This window comes from Euphorbia lathyris, chromosome 10 (genome assembly GCF_963576675.1).
Source record: "Euphorbia lathyris chromosome 10, ddEupLath1.1, whole genome shotgun sequence".
Taxonomy (NCBI): domain Eukaryota; kingdom Viridiplantae; phylum Streptophyta; class Magnoliopsida; order Malpighiales; family Euphorbiaceae; genus Euphorbia; species Euphorbia lathyris.
Genome location: NC_088919.1, coordinates 36,225,037 through 36,245,176, shown reverse-complemented (window position 1 = coordinate 36,245,176; position 20,140 = coordinate 36,225,037). Strand labels below are relative to the sequence as shown.

Genomic DNA, 20,140 nt, shown 5'->3' with positions numbered 1-20,140 from the left:
GTGTTGAGCCACGTGTCACCTGTTGATAAGTAAACATGTTCTCGCATATCAGAGTTTGGTATCCCTCGAGTCCACTTGGTTCTTGATTAACAGGATCGACGGGTTGATCTTTGACTATCAATGAAAGTCTCACGGGCTAATTCTTTATGATGATTGCAGACGAGTCGGATGGTGATTCACCATAAGTGACACATATGTGTGTTTATATTCTTCTAATATGAATCACTTGTATTTATTCGATTAATTAATGCGACTATACAAAATTATGGAGTATAAGAAAATAAAGATATTATAGGTTGAAATGGTTTGTTTTCTTTAACAAAAATTTGTATCAGCTTTTGGCCGTCGTTGGGGCGCAGCGGCGGTGCTACTATTTCCCCTAGGCTAGTTTATTATGCTCGCAGACAGACTAATTCCACTGGTCAAAGTATAAGTTTCGCTTGAGAACTCATCCTCCATTTCAACATCTTTTACATCACTTTCGCTTTCTGATTCTCCCATTTTTACCACGACATCTTGCATCTGAGCTAACCGGAAAATGGCGTGGGACTTGGTTTTCTGGTTAATCTGTTTGTTCGGCAATTTCGGTCTCCTCGCTATGGTCTTTCATGAGGTATTCTTATAACACCTTTATTATTTCATTTTCTTATTTATAATCCCCTAATGTTAATGTTAAAACAGAGATGTGAAGTTTATTATTTTTCTGTTTCGTCTGGTGGTAGTATTAGATCGTTATTGACTTTAAATTCCTGCTTATTGAAAGGAATAAACGGAAATCATGAGATTTCGGCATCATTTTCCTTCACCTACATTTCAAAAATGGGATGGCAAAGCTACACATGCTATTAGCTAGTCTCTCATTTCCGCATTATCCACTGTTTCTAGTATATCTGTCATCCAATTTCCATGCTCAATCGATTGTTTCTTACATTACTATTGCTTTTAGCTCCACAGTCCGAATGGTAGAGCTATCACTATTTCGGAAATACAGTTTAAAGAATATTGCTATTAGTATAGAACAATTTTATGGGGATTTTGTTCATAGGATTATGTGGATGACCTCTTGCCTCTTGTTTCAGTTTCATTTGCAAAACTGACAAAGTAACCAGAGTGCTATTCTTCTAATTCCGTTTAGCTAATTTTCTAGTTCCTGAATAGCTTCCTTCAAAAGGATTTCTGCTTATTTGGTGAGAAGATATGATTTTTTTTTGAACTGAGGTTTATTCGTTTTAAGTAGATATGTAACTGAAGGAGAAATTTCCTTATTTGTCCCATTTCTAATGAATCAAGAGAACCATTCGTTCCTGTATAAATAGTCATTATTATCCATTCCTCCACCGTGAGAGGCACGAATTGGGATTGTTTGAGCAACGCACGTAATTGCTGACCTCTTGCCAATTGATCCTGAGTAGCTTTATCTAGATCCGAAGCGAATTGTGCAAAGGCTTCTAATTCGGCGAATTGGACCAATTCCAATTTTACCTTACCCGCCACTTGTTTCATAGCTTTAATTTGAGTTGCAGATCCTACTCTGTAAACGGAAATCACCACAAGGTTCATTATCTCTAATGCACAAAACTTGCATTTGTGAAGTTTGATCTTGAATATGGATCAAATATACATTCCTTCTGTTGTTCCTTGTTATGCTTGCTAAACTCGATATATGCAACTCTGACACTGGACTGGCACTTTTCTAGAGTAAAGTTTCTTTGCTATAGACACCATCAACAATGGAGGCAAATTTTATTTAATGGTGGGAAGTGAAAATACTCATGGCTAAATACTGTAAATAATTTTTGCAGCTTTTGTGCTTAACAGACCTGGAGGCTGATCAGATGAATCCCTTTGAAGCAACAGCTTGCATTAACAAGTGGATTCTTCCTGAGTTCATTTTGCAAGGAGTAATCTGCATTCTTTTCCTCTTAACTGGACACTGGCTGATGTTTCTCTTTGCAGCCCCCCTCACTTGCTATCACGTAATGCTGTAAGTATCAAATTCTTCCATATTTATATTGTATTCCTTAACAAGTTGGTGATCATGATTACAGAAGCCGGAATGTACTATAGAATGCAATATTGTTCCATACAAGATGTCTTATAAAAGTATAACGTCTTAACAAGTGTATGAATTTGATAGCTTCCTACACTTAACTCACGGTGTGTCTGTGTTCATTCACGATTGTCAGCAATAATGTTGCAGGTTTGTTGGAGTTGTATTGTTCTCACTTTTCAATGAGAATAACGGGGATAATGAAATAGGGATGTCAAACATATTGCCTATATTATATATTTCTTGACTCACATGAATTTTGTTATGCATTTGTTTTTTTAATACAGGTTTATGAAGCGAGAACATCTTATTGATGTCACTGAAGTTTTCAGAAATCTTAATTTTGAGAAGAAGCTAAGAATGATCAAGCTTGGCATCTACTTGATCTTCTTCTCTATCCTCATTTTCAGGTCCGTTTTACCTTTCTACATTATCAATCCGGTTCCTCACTAAGTATTTTTTTTTTTCTTTTTAAATCTCTCCATATTTGGGTGTAACACTGTCTTTCACTTTATTTCATCTAATTAAGGTTTTCCATATTGTGTGTGGTATAGAATAATTGCAGGGAGCTTGTCAATTGAGAGCCATGAAGATTTAGACTATCGTACATCTTTTGTCACATTCTAGGAACTCCTCCTTAAGCTGTCCTCGATATGTAGCCTTTCACTTTTTTGGCAATAGGTAGAAATAGATCATGTGAAAGTTTCACAAATTATTGAGATTCTGTTTTCCAAATTATCAAGAAAAAAAAATCTAATTTAGTGCTCAAGCAATCTTATAGTGGAACCATTTTTTTCTATGTTTGCTTACAGGTTTATATCTTGCCTCTAACATTCCGCAGATGATATTGCTTTTGCTTTTCTCATAGTGTATATATATAGTTTCACAAATTATTGCAACCTATTTTCCAAATTATCAATGGAAAAAAATCTTATTTTAGTGCTCAAGCTTTAATTTGATAGTGGCACCACTTTTTCGTATGTTTGCTCGTAGGTAATATCTAGCAACAAAATTGTAGACTATTGCTTTAAGTTTCCTCATAATGACGAACTACACTTGTCTTTGTTCCTTTTACGACCTAGTATGAGGTCAAGTGAAAAAGCAGGCCAGTTACCAATTTTTTCTAAAGCCTAATCAAATGAAAGATGGGGGAGAAAATGTATATTCCAACCAAAAAGGGACTACAGATAAACTGAGTTAGATTAGTAATTTGTTACAATGAAATAGTTAATACTCTTAATATTGCATATACATGTCTTTCTTCCATAACATGAACCAACTATTCGCATGATTCTTCTTTCTTTTGCTTTTTCCTCTCTTCAATAAAAGGGAACCAATCTTGTTTTGTTCTGTTCTCTTCTCAACTTTGAACTAGATAGCTAATAACTTATCAACCTGTAGCTCAGTAGGTGATAAGTGTCAGAGGAGAATATTTGAGACTGTTAGTGGAGTGTACTATGTTAATACCTTAGCAACCTGTAGTTCAGTAGTTGACAAGTATCAGAGGATTATTTTTGCACTTGATGAATATGATCATGTTTCATTGATGAAAAGTTCATAAAATATAGGATCTTGAGAAATTTGGAGATGGATTTATACCATGCCAAATATGCATTGCACAGAAGAAAAGTTCTCTGTAATCCCCACATATATGGATATGATACAGTTTTCTCATTATTGAATTTGGAAGGTTTCAAATATACTTTGAATCTTTGATGAAAAGAAAATAATGAATAAGCTTTTGTTTGTTTAAATTTTTGTTTTTACTCATATCATGCACATATGAAGATTGCACTGGAAAACTCAGGGGAATATATTACCTTGATCAAGCTCATATACAGGTGTTATTTTAACAAGAGGATTAGTTGAGTAGTATTATGAGATCAACTAGGTCTAGGAGTAACCTGTGATGGTGTTCGCTATAGATTTAGCATGGTTTGAGTGCTTAGGTACTAGATAGAATTGAAGGACTTTTAAAGATCCCTAAAGATTATTTGAGGAATAGGAATCTTGTAGCTTGTAGGCACTTGTAGATTTATATTTGGGGAGGAGGATCTTTGCTTCTTTTCGTTTTTGTATGACATTATTTTATTTGATTACTAGAGTTGCATAAGGACTAATTCATTTCTTATTAGATAGATTTGAAGAACTTCTAGAGATATATAGAAATGATTTGAGCAATAAGAATCTTGTAGGAAGTTATATATTTACATTTGGAAACGAGGGAGGAGGGTCTTTGTTTCTTTCAGGTTTATTTTTTATGACATCATGTTTATATTATAACTAGTGTAATCCTATTTTGCAGGCTTATACTAAGTGCGGTCTATATGATAACAGATGAGGATGGGGGCGAGTGGTGACATTCATGTTTATAGATGGGTTAATTGCACCGATAGCCATTGAAGTTTGAAGTTAGTTTCAAAAAGGTCACCGAACTTCATTTCGTTTCAATAAAATCACTGGACCTTTCATTTTTATTTGAAAAAATCACTTGAATAGTAGTGACTATAAACATGAAAAGAATTTGATTTTTAAATAAAAAACAATGTTCATTGACTTTATTGAAACAAAATGAAGTTCAGTGACCTTTTTTTAAACTCACTCCAAACGTCAATGACCATTGGTGCAATTACGAGTTTATAAACAGTATCTTCAACAGAGTGATAGCTGTGTGAAAGGAGGTGAATCTTAGTATACAGAAATAGATGATTTGGAAGTTAAGTGAAGTGTCTAACAGTTGACTAATATGGTTTGTTTTGAATTCCAAAAATGTTGAGACTGGACTGAGATAAGATTGATAGGTAGGTAGAGAAAGATTGACGTATCATAGGAAGAACATTCAAGTACCGGGATTTCTAGATTTGTATTCAACTGTATTCTGATGCTGGAGTAGTATTCTTTTCATTGTATGTGCGGTCCGGTCCGGTCCTGTCCTGTCCTGTCCTAACATTTATTTGTTCTACCTTGGGGTTTACTAATTTTGTTGTGGATCAAGTCTAGTGAATATGCAGCTAGACCGCATCAGTACCTTGAATGGCAACTATTAAAAAGTAATTTTATCTTTAATGTCTAAAGTTGACGAGTTCAGCTAAGTTTAGAAATTATCATTAGTCATGAATTTTGTTATTTCACTATATTGCCTTATGTTGTCACTCGTTAATAATATGTAAAAGATATGGGGTATCGTATGAGTCTCATCTTATTCAATTTTTATCACGTCAGACAAGTTTTTTAAAAAATTAAATATTTTATCGAATTTAAAGGCATTTTATGGTTAAATCAATTTTGAAATTGCTAAACAGAATGAAAGAAAGTAAAATCTTTGTTTTTAAATTAATTAATATGTAAATGGTGCAGAACATATAAATAAAATATTTGGCCGTTAAGCCACTTGTGTGTATCTCAATGCCAGGGTTAGAAAATAGAATAAGAGAGAGAAAGTGAAGTAGCATACCCAAACCAAACTTATTAGTAAGGTGAATTTTTAATAAATATAGATGTGTTTTGAAACCGTGATACTTAAGATGTTGGATTTGGTTAAAATAGACAATATATATATATGATATTGAATAAGGATGTTACACAAATTCTATATAAAAGGGGTTTGAGGCATGAATAAGATTTAATAAAATATTCATTATGGATATGGAACATGAGCGAGAATATTTTTTATATATATATTTTTTTACTATGTTAATGAATACATATTTTTTATATTAAATATTTGATGATTTATATTTTTTTAATTCTGTTATTTAGAATTTTAATTTAAATGATTTAAAAAAAAATTGTAATAGTATTGGCAGTTAATTTTAAAGATCATTTTTAACCCTTAATTTTGATTTTTAATAGATAAATCTCTTAGTGGCATGATCAAATTATTTTACCATAAATATTTAGAATTAATTTATTCCGTCAACTTAGCATTTTGAATTAAATTAATCTAAAATAATATGTATATGGTTTGGATTAAATTGATCTAAAATAATATATATCAGTTTAAATTAATTTGTTTAAAAATTCTAAATTGAAGAATTACACCCATGTGTTTTTTGGAGAAGAAATTACATGGATGTGAAGAATTCTAAATTGAAAGTTTAAAATTGAGGTCAAATTGGTTAGGTTGGGTTGAAATAACATCAATCCAGTTGCCCAACTTGTAACAAAAATCAATAAGTTGAGGCCCAATGGGTTCCATGGACCATTTTGCAATTTGTACCTTCAGTTTTTTATGAAAAAGAAAGACTGTAGTAACATCTTTCTACGCTTGAATAGATGTATGTATCGTACTATAACTATGACATGAATGAATAAGAAAGAAAACTAGAAAAGGGGTAGCCCAAATCAAGCATCCTTGGTACAATTAAATGGGCTGCTTAACAGTATCCCCAACAGCATTTTAAATTGACTCTTAAGTTAAAATTTGAGGAGGGAGAATGAAAAATTAGCTCCAACAGCCTCTTAGTGGCTCCTCAAATCACTAAGAGTTTCTCAATCCTCTCTATTAATAAAGAGCCTCTCTCCACCTCTTAGTGACTCTTAATTCATTTTTTATTAATAATTTATTATTGTGTAGTCTCTCTCCTCACACTATTGGTAAATATAACAACAATTAATAATTTTAATGATATAATAATAAATAAAGTGTGAATATAAGGAGTATTGTTGGAGATGATATGTCTTAGTGACTCTTAAATCACTAAGAGTCAATTATTTATATTATTTTTATAGAGTGCACTACGAATCTTTTGAAGATGCTCTAACTATTTAATAGATAACACGCTCTTTTTTCTTTATTTATAGGATAATATTATTGCATTTTTACCCTTACCCTTATAAATTGACAATTGAGCAATTGAAAACTTTACCTACAAATTGAACCAATTCAGACTTTATTTAAAAAAAAATAAAAAACTCTAAACATTTGATAATTAGGATAAGGCCCAGTATCTGCCCATAATACTTTTAAGGCCCATTTCCATAAAAGACTTCCAAGTTTGAACCATCTTGTTAGGAGCAAGAGCAAAATGATCTTTTAACATCACCTAAACATCTATAAGTGAAAACTAAAAATAACTCTTTCCATTACTACGCTTTATTTTGTACTTCATCGTCATTCCTTAAATTTACTATTTCCTCATGTATTATAATGTCAAACACTTTGAATCAAGTCGTTACAGTTCAGTTCAGATAGTCCTATTAGAATCAGATAACAGGAAATACTCACAAAACTTGTAGCAATTATGATCCTTAATTAAATTGATTGTATCATTGAAATAGAGTGTGTTTTTTAGGCTTTAAATATTTAGAAGTAATAAAATGTGAGAGGGAGGTGTTGAATTGAAGTTAGGGGTAGAGTGGCATATTGAAGTGTCGTATGCCCGACAGCTTAGCAGACCCGACATAGTGTAGGGCACCCTTCAGCCTTAGTTTCTTCGCAGCAATAATTATATATATTAAAATATAGAAGATAGGGTCCATGAGAAGAGAGGAAACACCATAAAGGAGCATGGGACCCAGTTATGATGGGAAATTTGTAACCACTTGATGTGCGGGTGGGTTGACCCTACTCCAGTTGGGTCATTTTCTGGCCCAGGATTTGACTGCAGTTATCTGGCTCCACCATTTAGACAATATCTGACCATTGGATCTACATGTTTCCTCTTTCTCAGGGCTTTTCATTATATCAGCATTGGATTGGAGCCCAACTCTCATCTTTCATTCTTATTCCTAATAAATATCTACTACTCTATATAATTTAATCAAATTTTAACAACAAAAAAAAAAACAGAGCCTCAAAAAAAAAAAAAAAAAAAAAACAACAAAATAAAACAGCATAAATAAATAACAAATAATAATAGGCGGGTAAATGGGAAATGGATACATTATATTATAATGGGGGCATTTGGCGTTTCATAGGGTTGTGTTGTGTTGTCAATTGCAACGGAGACTCCTTCAAAAACAAAAAAAAAACCCTCCTAGTACGGGTATCAATGTTTTTATTTGTTTATTTCAGAAAAAGGATAAGGTTGATCATTTTATAAGGATTTCTATATTTATTAATAAAACTATATATACACATATTAAATTTAATATTTTAGTTTATATAAAATTAATTTTTAATTAATATATAAAATAAAAAATAAAATTTTCATAGCGCCAACGATGAAAGACTTTTCCTAGGAATAGGAAAATGAACTACTCAAAGTATTTGGGGATGAGGATGGATTTATTTTCCTTGTCTCAATGTACGTTATTAATCTGCTTAGACATCGTTCCTTGGATGTTCTTTGGGGTATTCGACAAAAATAGTTGCACTGTCTCAGTATTTGCTCTAGGATGAACATTATCTTTTCTCACATCTTCAGGGAAGGAAATAGAGTTGATGACGCTTTGGCAAAATTTGGAGTCTCTTCTTCAATGATCAATTGGTGGCCTTCCGCTCCTGATTTTTGTCATAAGTTTATCAATGATGACATTTGTAGTATTTCACATTTGCGTTTCTCTTAATTTTTTCTAAATTTTCTCCTCCCCTCTTCTTGTTGTTTGTTCTCCTCATCTCCTTTTGTTCAAACATTCACTTTTTTCTTTTTTAATATATTGCGGGTTTGACAGTTCTTGGACCATGGGTGCTCACCCCGCTCTAGTTCTGTCTCGTCCCAATTTCTATCAAAAAAAAAAAGATTTTGTAATAGATTCTTTTGGGATTGATAAAAAGTATCTAACTTACGACATATAATTTATTAGATTTTTTAACAAGAAAACGCATAATAATGACAGAAAAGAAAATCACAAGTTTATGTATATATAGCATTGTACTATTGTGTTGAGCGAGAGGTGGTGATTAAAAAAAAAAAAAAAAGTGTGTCTTATTACGGTGGATTTTCGATTCCACTTTAATAGAATGCATTCCTATTTAATATGTATGATTACTATTAAATTCGGATGCATGATAATAATTATTTATAGAAATAATTTTTAACATTGAGATATCTTATTGTAAAATCCGTGGACGAGTCCTTAAGGGAACTCTCTAGAATTCGCTTTAGATATACAATTTCAATCTCATTCTCGTTGCACGTAATCATATGTATCCTTTTTAATAAAATATACTTAAATTTAATATTTGTTAGCGATATTTTGCGAATATGCTAATTTCAACCTTGTCACGTGTGGTTAGGGTGCGGGCGTGCCAGAGAAATTATTTCTCAAAATATTAAAGACGGTTAAGTTTATGTAATTGCGCGCCAAAACTTGAAATCTTAAACGAAGCGATTGGCGAGGGACGCAAGGATTGAAAAAGTCCCTCTTGGGTCTCTAGCGCCGTTATAGAAACTTTGCTAGATAAATTGTTTTATTTAAGCTAATGCGGGTAAATTGAAGACGAGAAAATAAAGGAATTTAAAGTGCGAAATTGACACAAGATTTAGTGAAAAATTGGTATTTTATTGATTGAATAAGCGTTTGAAACATGAAATTGGAAATGAATTACAATTGAAGAACTTCTATACTAAACATATAGCTAATTCAATTGAAATGGAATAACAAATCAAATACGAGGAATTGAAATGCAATTAAATAAAACTTGGAATTCAACAACAAACTCGGAGCCACAATAGCTATCTCGGATTGATGTTGAATTTTGGCGTCGGCGTGAGGTCCTTGGAGAGCTGCAATCGGTCGGGCCCGTACGGTATGTGCTTGGTGCAATGGCAAAACGTTGGTAGGCAAATGGGGCAGATTTAGACCTTAACTTCGGGAGCTTGGTTTGAGTGCTTAAGAATGCGGAATTGGGCTTGTAAGTAGTGTAAATTGAACTTCAGAATGTCAGGAACAACTTTGTATAAGGGCTGGAAAGCTAAAACGAATTGGAAATGGACGAAATTGAGAGTTGAAAATGACTGGACGAATTTGGAAAAATCTGGGCAGAGTAACTAAAAGAATTTGAGCTGGAAAGATCAGCGTGTAACTATAGTTTCTGGGCACGGAATTGGGAAATTAAAAAGGCTAGATTGAGATTCAAAACGTCAGGAACAATTTTGTCGAAGGGATCGAAGGCAAAAAATAACGTTAAATGGACGGAATCTGGCTTTGAAAACGATTGGACGAATCTGGAAAATTAATTTGGAAATAAAACTCTAATTGGAAATTGAGCAGAGTAACAGCTTTAGAAATGCTAAATTGAATTGAAAAAACTTGAAAAGAGGCTATTGGAACTTGAATTAGAGCTAAAGAAAGCTTAAAAGAGAATCGGAGCTAAGAAAAAACGAAGAACGAAAAAGAAAAACTTGAAGAACTTGAAGAACTAGAAGCTAAGAACTTGAAAACTAAGAACTAGAAAAGAGAGAGCATTGAAAGGGACCTTTAGGAAGGGGATTGTGTTTGTGTTGAGTGTGAAAAATAAGGAAGGGGAGGGGGTCTATTTATAGTTTTTTAGAGTGACATTTTGGTAAATAATCAGTGGTATTTTGGTAAATAGTCACCAACTAACTTAACCAAACCCAACTAACTCTAATTAACTAACTTAACCTCCTCAAACTGCCGTTAACTGCTTCTGGACGAGACGACACGCCCGCGTATGCTCTGCTACGCCCTGCGTGTTGGCGGACATTAGGCCTAGTGCGTTTCATTGATGGTTTTCACGCATGGCGTCTCTGGTGTCGCGTCCCGCGTGAAGGATTACGCCCCGCGTCTTGTAGATACGCCCCGCGTCTTCAAGCCTCTGATCCTGGCATGCTCCGCGAATGCGTCTTACGCACGGCGTATTGGCAAATACGTCCCGCGTGAGAAATTACGCCCCGCGTAAGGTGAAGGGCGCGCTGCGTGTTTGCGTTTTGACGTTGATTTCTCCGGACGCCTTGTTTACGCGCTGCGTATTGAGGACACGCCCCGCGTGGTGCCGGATTTTCCCACGGGTTGAAGCTTAGCTTATAGGTGTATTATTTCTAGAAAATATAAACTATATCCTAAAAATATAACCTAAGCATTTATATACATAAAAATAATTATTTTATTTTTCTGGGCTAACAATTGCCCCCCTCTTTTGTGCATAAATGAATTAGTGATAATAAAATTTATGTACAAAAGAATTTTTATTAAATATTTTTCTTTTCAAAGATAATAGATAAAAGAATCCTGCATGATTTTAGAATTTTGAATTCCTTAGAACTCTCTATCTTAAACCATCTACAACTCTTCTTTTTCTTTTTTTTTTGCTATCTTTGTTTCTGCCATTTTCTTTTCTCCAAGCTCAAGGACACTCAGAATCAAGCCCTCAGTCTCTCAAGCATGGGTATGCAATCTATATATTTTTTCTTTTTGATTTTTTTTATGAGAAAATAGATTGAATTGGAATAAAGACATAAGAATTTTAGAATTGTTACATGGAGATGGAATTGTATTGCTGAAATTTGCATCTGTCTGTCACAGCTGCGAACTCGTATTTTGACACCATTCGCGCTGATTCTCGCCTAGGCATAACCCTTGGCTTGTAGGAGGTAATTTTCATAATTTCATGATCATGTATTTGAAGGTAGCATCCCTAGGTTTTGACTGATTGTGTCTGCACTTTGTTTTCAGGACAGTGTTCTTACCATCAACCCTGTTGCTATGAATAGCTCACCTTTGCCCCCTTATCCCATGAGTAGCGCTACCGAATTGGCCCTCCATAGGGAGACCTATCAATTCCCTGTGAATAGGAAAGGTCTGGTATTCCCTCGTTGCTACACTGGGTGGAATGACCTTGTAGATCGCTTAGAACTGAGGTATGCAAGTGTTTGGGATCAGGTTGGCATCAGGAATTTCGTTCGTTTAACTCGTCATGAAATTACTCCTTGTGTGAATGTGCTTGAAGGAGTTTTGAATTATTGGTCACCGTCATGCAACTCATTGATTCTTCCGCTGGGTCCGATGTCTATCACTTTACGTGACGTGGTTGCTTTGATCGGGTTGCCTATCATTAGAGAGGAAGTCCCAAGTTGCGTAGATACCCATGCATTCCCTGGAGTGCAAGCCATCTTATCTAAAGAGGATGGGACGTATGCCAAGATAATTAAGAAGAAATTGGATAAGGCGGAGTTGGATGATGAGGATCATGTGCATTTCCTGTGGATGATGCTTAGCAACTACATTTTTAAGCCATTGGGTCTTAGGCCTACCGCTGAAATATTGATTATTGCTAGCTTTGGCTTCAGGCCATCGTTTAGCTCTTGGCACCATGTTGCTAGCTTCAACCTTTCACCGTCTGGCTCTTACGGTTGAGGGTAGACCATTTGTAAAACCTCGGGGGTGGTTTGTGGTTGTTACAGCTGTGGGTTTTTGTCTACTTCCCTCATTTGGCTACCGTTTCCTCAGTGGGGGTTTCAGATCATCTTGGTGTAGACCTTTGCTATAGCTCTTCGAGTTTGGCCATTGGTGTGGTCGTGAGGTTTCTTCGTACTTTAGTGCCATCTCCTCACAATGAGCTGTTTCTCTTTTGGAATAAGAGTAATTCCTGTCTACCATCCTGGGCACTTTCTTACTTGTCTGCTGCCCCCCATGAAGGTACTGAATGGTGGATGACGGTGTGTGCGACACGTCGGTTACACCATGGGGTGAACCGAACTAGAACCTCAAGGTCATCGAATCCTGGTCTGACTTTGTATGCGCCTTGCCTTTGGGCACGTCAATTAGGATTTTTTCAATCTATTCCAGGGTCACTCCCATTTCCTACCTCCTCTCATCGATATGGAGCTAGTGACGAAGATATAGCCGCTGCGGTTCTGGACACGGGATATGATCAGGGACCACTTTTGCTTGGGTCGGATCGACCTTCGTTTGATGCTTGGTGGGATACCGTTTTTCAGCAGTGTGTTCCACCCGTTGGTAAGCTCTTTTTATTTTGTTTGTATATTTTGTATACATATATATATTTATTCATTTTGTTGTTTTCTCTTTTTTTTTTTAGATTCGAGCGGTAGCTCGGGGAAGGATAACAATCTGACTCTTCTGGTTCCGAATGCTCTTGAGACAAACGAAAAAGGAAAAGGCAAAGCAATCATGTTGGATGGGGAAGGGCAGGTACCTACCACGGCAGGCCCTTCGGTGAGACCAGGAGAGAGAATTGATTCTGACGAAGACCTGTACTTTGGTTTTGAGGATGGAGCGCTGGATCAACTGGATCAACTAGGGGCATGTTGGAACGTGACTTCTTCGATTAGAACCCTATCTCTTGATGATAGCTCAGCTGAAGTGGACGTGACTCCGTTGCAACTTCCAGCACGAACACATCTTCCTTCTGCCTCTTCTTTAAACCGATTGATTGCTGCACCATTGTCTCAGGTTTGTCTGATTTGTGACTCTGTTTATGAACTATGCTTGGGATGTTTGAGTCATGTTGATTGATTGGAATGTCCTTTGTGAAAATGATAGGAATCAGCTCTAGTGCGCCCTCCATTAGTTCCTGTTGGCCTTAAGGCTGATAATCCTTTTGCTGGTTTGGATTTTTCGTTTCTGAAAGGACCGTCTAACACCGTAGCTGAGTCATCCCTGCCTATCGACGATTCTTTGAGTGATGCTCGTGCCAATCTCAGTAAGCTTGTCGCCTCTCCTCTTGACTCTTGGACTCCGACCTGTGTTGAAAGGGCTATGATTGATTTTGACCTCATGATGGGTGTGTGTGCTCATCCCTTCAAAACTGAGCCGTTAAAATCCGCCAAGAACCACGTATTATTTTGCTATCAGTCCTATGTCACTGAGAAAAACGTGGCAGCAGGTCTCGCAGCTCGAGTTAGATCGAATATGGCAGAGTTAGAGGCCTACAGCAAGAAGTTTAATGCTTTGGTTGATGCTGAAGAAGCGGATCGGCAACGGTTAGTCAAAATTTCAGCTGTAGAGGAGCGGCTTGCGGTATTGGAGAAGGAGGTGGCTGAGGCTCGAGCATTTAAGGAGGATATGGTTAGAGCTAGCTCCGGGTTTAGGGCTTGTTTCCTGCAGATGGAGGAAGAGCTGGGACGTGAGAAGGATCGATTGGCCAATCATTATGATGAAATGTTGGCATGGCACCGGCAGAGTGAGCAACACAAAGAGGCTGCCTCCAAACTTTGTGAATCTTGGGCGAAATACCCGAAACCTGACTTTTGTTTATTTCCGTGAGGCATGTTCATGGGTTGCCCGTACTTTCCCTCTTTGTTTTGATTCTTTCATTTATTTGTGTAGAACGAATGGGCATTGTTTTGTGAGTTGATTGCCATTTGAACATTTGCTAAGTCCTCTATATATTCTTTTTTGGTTATGGCATATTTATTCTTTTATTGACGACCATTTATAGTACTTGAAAAGACAATATGTGAATGCCCAGAATATTTGTAAATGCCCAGAAAAAGAGTGCTCACGCCCCGCGTATACCTGGTCACGCCCCGCGTATTTGTGTCCCTGACCCTGAAGTGTATAGTCGTCGATGACTACGCGTGGCGTCTTTGGTGTTACGCCCCGCGTAGTCAAGCCTCTGGAGCGTATCTTCTATGTATGTCTTGGTACACGTCCTGTGTATTGGGTGAAGCGTCCTGCGTGTTTGGCATACGCTCCACGTAATAGAATACACGCCTCGCGTGTTCGTGTTCCTGGGGTCTGTCTTTTGTGCATGATTGGTTTACGCCGCGCATGAAGTAAGGACGCCCCGCGTATTTGTGTTCCTGATCCCGAGGCGTCTTGTTGATGCGTTTCACGTGTGGCGTCTTTGGCATTACGCTTTGCGCAGAGAGGTACGCCCCGCGTATTCATGAATACGCCCCGCGTGTTGGTGCTTCTGAACCTGAAATGCTTTATCGGTGTATTTCACGCGTGGCGTATTTGGTGTCACGCCCCGCGTAGTCGAGCCTCTTCTATGTCTCGCGGGCTGGTTGCTACATCAATTGCGTCCCACATATTTTGGAAATATTTCTTCAAGTATTTACCGTTGATGTATCTCCTGTGTCGTTCCCCGCCCAGGCTCTTTAACCAATACACGTTCCCGGGAAGCACTTTGTGGATTTGAAATGGTCCTTCCCAGTTAGGCGACCACTTTCCAAACTCACGGTCTTTCGTCCCAATTGGTAGGTTTAACTTCCACACTAGTTTGCCTTCTCTGAAGCTTTTCTTTTTGACTTTCCTGTTGTACACGTCTTCCACTTTCTTCTTTTGGATCATCATACAATCAAGCGCTTTCTGCCTTTCGTAGTCCAAATCTTCTAGTTCCATGGTCATGGCTTGTACGTAATTGTCCGGCTCTAAGTCATTCTGACGCATTACTCGTAATGAAGGCATGATGACTTCTAATGGTATTACTGCATCATGACCAAATGTTAGAAAAAATGGACTGACTCCGGTCGCTCGTGTCTTAGACGTTCGTATGGCCCACAGTGTCTCTGAGAGAACTTTGTGCCATTCTCTAGGATTGTCTTCTAGCATCTTTTCCAAGATTTGGATCAAGATCTTGTTGGACGCCTCCGCTTGACCATTCGCTTGTGCATAAAATGGGGTAGAGTGAATCAACTTAATCCCGTACTCTTCAACGAACTCGTTCATATCTTCGCCTGTGAACATGGTCCCCTGATCCGTGGTGATGGATTCTGGGATTCCGAATCTATGAATCAAGTTCTCTTTGATGAACCGTATCACTTGTGTTTGGCCGACTTGTTTCATTGGTGCTGCTTCCACCCATTTGGAAAAGTAATCTGTGGCCACTATGATGAAACAATGACCTTTTGATGAAGCTGGGAATATTTTCCCTATTAGATCAATAGCACATCCTCTAAATGGCCAAGGCTTCACTACTGAGTGCAATTCTTCTGACGGGACTCGTTGGATTTGGCCATACATTTGACACTTTTTGCAACCCTTCGCATATGCGATGCAATCGCGCAGGATCGTTGGCCAGAAGTATCCATGGCGATTGATAAGCCATCGCATTCTCCTTCCGGATTGGTGAGCTCTGCATATGCCTTCATGGACTTGCTTCATGACTTCCATTGCTTTTGGGAAGCCGAGACATTTGAGTAGCATTCCGTCGTAGCTCTTACGGTATAAATCTCCTACCATAAATATGTAATTTCGAGATTGAATGCTCAATGAATATTTTACTTTTTTGGATGGGTCATTGATGTAGTCGGTAAAGGGTTTCCTCCAATCCTGAGCTAAGTTGATGTCGATGTCGAATGATTCCAACTGGATACCTCTGTCTGCTACGGATGGATGCCCTTGTCTTCTAATGATGACGACCTTGTACGTTGTTTCTTTGGAGATCTTCATTCCAGAAGCGATTTGGGCTAACTCGTCAGCTTCCCAATTGTCATTTCTTGGAATATGCTCCAAACTAACCTCATCAAACATTTCCAGAAGTTGAATCGAAAACACGAAATAAGGTAGCAAGGATAAACTTGAGCATTTATATTCTCCTGTCAGGTGCCGTATGACTAACTGTGAATCACCGAAAATCTTGACCTCTTTCGCTCCTAGGTCTTTCAAGATCTCTAAGCCGATGATTAGAGCTTCATACTCAGCCTGGTTGTTCGTGCACTTAAAATCCAAGTTTACCGCTAATATTGTCTTAGTTCCGGATGGGGCTGTGATGATTACTCCTGCTCCGTTGGAACTGTCTGTGCTTGAACCATCGAACTTCAACTGCCATGGTTCTTTGTGCGTCATGTAAATTGGCAGTTCTGCTTCCTCAGGATATTGAAAGTTGGTTGGGTGGTCGGCCACAAAATCTGCGATTGCCTTCCCTTTTATCGAAGATTGCGGGAGATACACCAAAGTGAACTCGGCCAATGCTAGTGACCATTTTCCTATTCTTCCTGAGAGGATAGGCTGGTTTAGCATGTATTTGACCAAGTCGGTGCTAGCGATCACGTAAACTCTTGCTTTGAGTAAATAATGCCTCAACTTTGTGCAAGCGAAGTAAAGGGCCAAGCATGTCTTCTCGACTGGGTTGTATCTTGTCTCCGCCGATAGCAAGGTTCGACTTAGATAGTAGATGGCTTGTTCATGACGGTTTGCGTTGTCTTGGGCGAGCAAGCATCCAATTGACTCATCGGTCGCTGATATATAGAGCTTGAGTGGAGTATCCTCCCTTGGTGGCATCAACACATGTGGATTACTCAAGTAGGTTTTGATCTCTTCGAATGCCGTTTGATGCTTGTCGTCCCACTTGAAGCTTTCTTCGTCTTTGAGTCTTAACAGATCTGAGAATGCTCTGGACTTTCCAGCCAAGTTTGATATGAATCATCTCAAGTAGTTTACTTGGCCCAAGAACCGTTGCAACTCCTTCTTGTTCTTCGGAGGTTGAGCTTCTTTGATTGCTTTCGCCTTATTGTCGTCAATCTCGATCCCTCTTTGGTGGACCAAGAATCCGAGAAAGTTCCCTGCTTTGACCCCGAAAGCGCACTTCAGAGGGTTGAGTTTTAAATTGTACTTACGCATCCGCTCGAAACTCTTCCTCAAATGGCCGACGTGTTCTGCCTCTCGCTTGGATTTGATAATGATGTCGTCCACGTATACCTCCATAGAGGTGCCGAGTAAATCGTGAAATATGGCATTCATTGCTTTTTGGTATGTGGTGCCGGCATTCTTTAAACCGAACGACATGACGACCCATTCGAACGTGCCGATCGACCCTGGACATCGAAATGTAGTTTTTGCAATGTCTTCTTCGGCGATGGGGATTTGGTTATACCCCGCATAGCAATCGCAAAGAGATATTAATTCATTTTTGGACACAGCGTCTACTAGCATATCGGCGATAGGCATCACATAGATGTCTTTTGGCGTAGCTAGATTTAGATCGTGGAAATCTATGCATACGCGTAATTTACCGTTCTTTTTTACTACGGGCACGACGTTCGATAGCCACTCCGCGTATTTTGGCGGTCTGATGAACTTGGCTTTGAACAACTTTTCTATTTCTTCCTTCACCTTGCCTTCAACCTCTTTGCTCATCCTTCTTGTTGGTTGCTTGAAGGGTTTGAACTCCGGTTTGATTGGCAACCTATGTTCCACCACGTCTTTGCTTAATCCGGGAATTTCGTCGTAATTCCACGCGAAACAGTCTTTGAAGCAAAACGATGATAGCTTCCTTTAACATTGGGCGTAGCAGGCTGCTGATAAATGTAACCCGTGGTTTCTCTTCTGTCCCTAGGTTCACTTCGTCCAGAGGATCGACTGCCATGGAACCTTCATCTTCTAACTTCGGGTTCGCCCTTTTCAGATCTTGTAACTGGATTTCTTCTCCTTGAGGATCTAGTTCTGCTACTCCTTTGGGTACTTTGATTTCTGAGACCTTCATGTCGTTCTCCTGGTATAGTTTCTCCGCTAGTTGTTGTGCATTCAGTTTTGATATAGCGGCTGAAGCCACCGCTTCTTTTCCGGATGTTGTCTTGATCATGGAATTTCTTCAATTATTGGTTCATCACGGAATGGCCTTCGGCGGGGCACGATTGCCGTTGGCCTTAGGATGTTCTTAATTTCTTCGCCACATGATTGTTCTTTGTACTTGGTTCCCACTCGGATTGGGCCTACAGATTCCTCGTATAGTCTCGCCTCGACCACATCTGAGTAGGTTTCGAATGGCTTCTCGTTTGCCCGGATGACTTCCACCTCGTCTCCCTTCCAAAACAGAAGAAGTTGGTGCAAAGACGACGGGATGCATGAGTTAGAGTGAATCCAATCTCTCCCTAATAGTGCCTGATAACTCGCGGTTGAATTTACCACGAAGAAAGCGGCCATGGCGGTATGAGAGCCAACGGTGAGTTCCAATGGTAGGACGCCGTATGTCTTTGCAATTTCTCCCGTGAAGGCTAAAACTGACACCTCTGATGAGATTATATCTTCCTCTGATTTCCCTAAGGCTAGGACCATCTTCATTGGCATGATGTTAACGGCTGATCCATTGTCGATGAGCACCCTGGAAATTGGTTCGCCATCTACATGAGCCTTGACGTATAGAGGTTTGATATGGCGAGTCATCCTCGGAGTGGGTTTGTCAAAGTAAATCCTCTTCATGCCCTCTTCACCTGATTCCTTTAGTGTTGCGTCTTCTTGTTCCTTGTACTTAGGCTTGGGGATTTCCTTCTTAATGTCGTCGTTTCTAAAGTCTGAAGGTAAGATTAAAGAGGTAGCTGCACAATCTACCCGTATGATGAAATCTCCAACCCGGATCTGGAGGTTCTTCTCTTGGTTTTTTCCTCATCTTTTTGCATCGTTGGAGTTGACGCTGGATGACTCCTTTTGACTATTTCTTTTTTCTGCCTCTCTTTTCCTTAATCTTCTTTTTGCATTCCTGGAGAGAGGCCTTGGGAATTTCTTGTGGCAATTTAATTGCCATTGATTTAGGGGTGACGTGCTTGAGGGTGTCACGAAACGTGGCCGTTGTTATTGCACGTCTCTTTTCTTTGCGTTTTGTGACTGCTTTGAGCTGTTCTCCGACTTAGATGGCGTCGCTTTTGGTACCCATATTTGTCGAATTTTCACGTCGCCTTGTTGCTTTCCTTTGCCCCCCCACACTAGTGAAGTGGCATTGACCATGTTGGCTATTGGGAATGGGTCCTCGTCGATTAGCATGCTTTCCTTCTTTTCCGAGAATTGGAGTATCCCGCGGTTAATCCTATCCTGCACGGCATTTCTAAAACCAAAACATGCTTGAGTGTTGTGGCTCCAGTTGTCATGATACTTACAGTAGTCTCGTCCGCGTATTTCCTCTTTGGATGGGATCACATGTCTAGGAGGCAGCGTGATGAATTGTTCCTTTAGCAGGTAGTCGAAGATCTCTTCTATCTTCGAGACGTCAAACGTATACTGGGTGGTTGGGATCCTCTTGACCACCTCCGGTGCTTTGGGATTCTTTAACAACACAGGACACGTTCGAGACCCGGTGTTTGTTAAGTCAGCGATGGCTACCTCATGCGTTTGTACCTCCCCTTGGTAGCTTCCCACAGAGTTCTTCTTGCGTCGATGATCTTCCCTCATCAACTCCTCGTACTCGGAAACCTTGGCCACCAACTCGTAGTAATCACGGAAATCTATCCCCTGAAACTTCTTCCGTTTTTCGAATTCCAACCCACGTTGGGCAATCTTCACGAA

At 38.6% G+C, this 20,140-nt stretch overlaps 1 protein-coding gene across 2 annotated transcripts; it reads left to right on the top strand.

Moving 5' to 3' along the window:
- Positions 1 to 214: 214 nt before the first annotated feature.
- LOC136207942 (protein cornichon homolog 1) lies at positions 215 to 5,124 on the top strand. Of its 2 annotated transcripts, none has more exons than XM_065998793.1 (4): positions 215 to 613; positions 1,803 to 1,984; positions 2,338 to 2,460; positions 2,605 to 2,893. In XM_065998793.1, the coding sequence occupies exons 1-4, from the start codon at positions 539 to 541 to the stop codon at positions 2,675 to 2,677; spliced, it is 453 nt and encodes a 150-aa protein (XP_065854865.1). In that variant the 5' UTR covers positions 215 to 538; the 3' UTR covers positions 2,678 to 2,893. The 2 variants fall into 2 exon arrangements, with proteins under 2 accessions (XP_065854865.1, XP_065854866.1); XM_065998794.1 differs by lacking the exon at positions 2,605 to 2,893 and adding an exon at positions 4,356 to 5,124 and having other exon boundaries at positions 235 to 613.
- Positions 5,125 to 20,140: the final 15,016 nt, after the last annotated feature.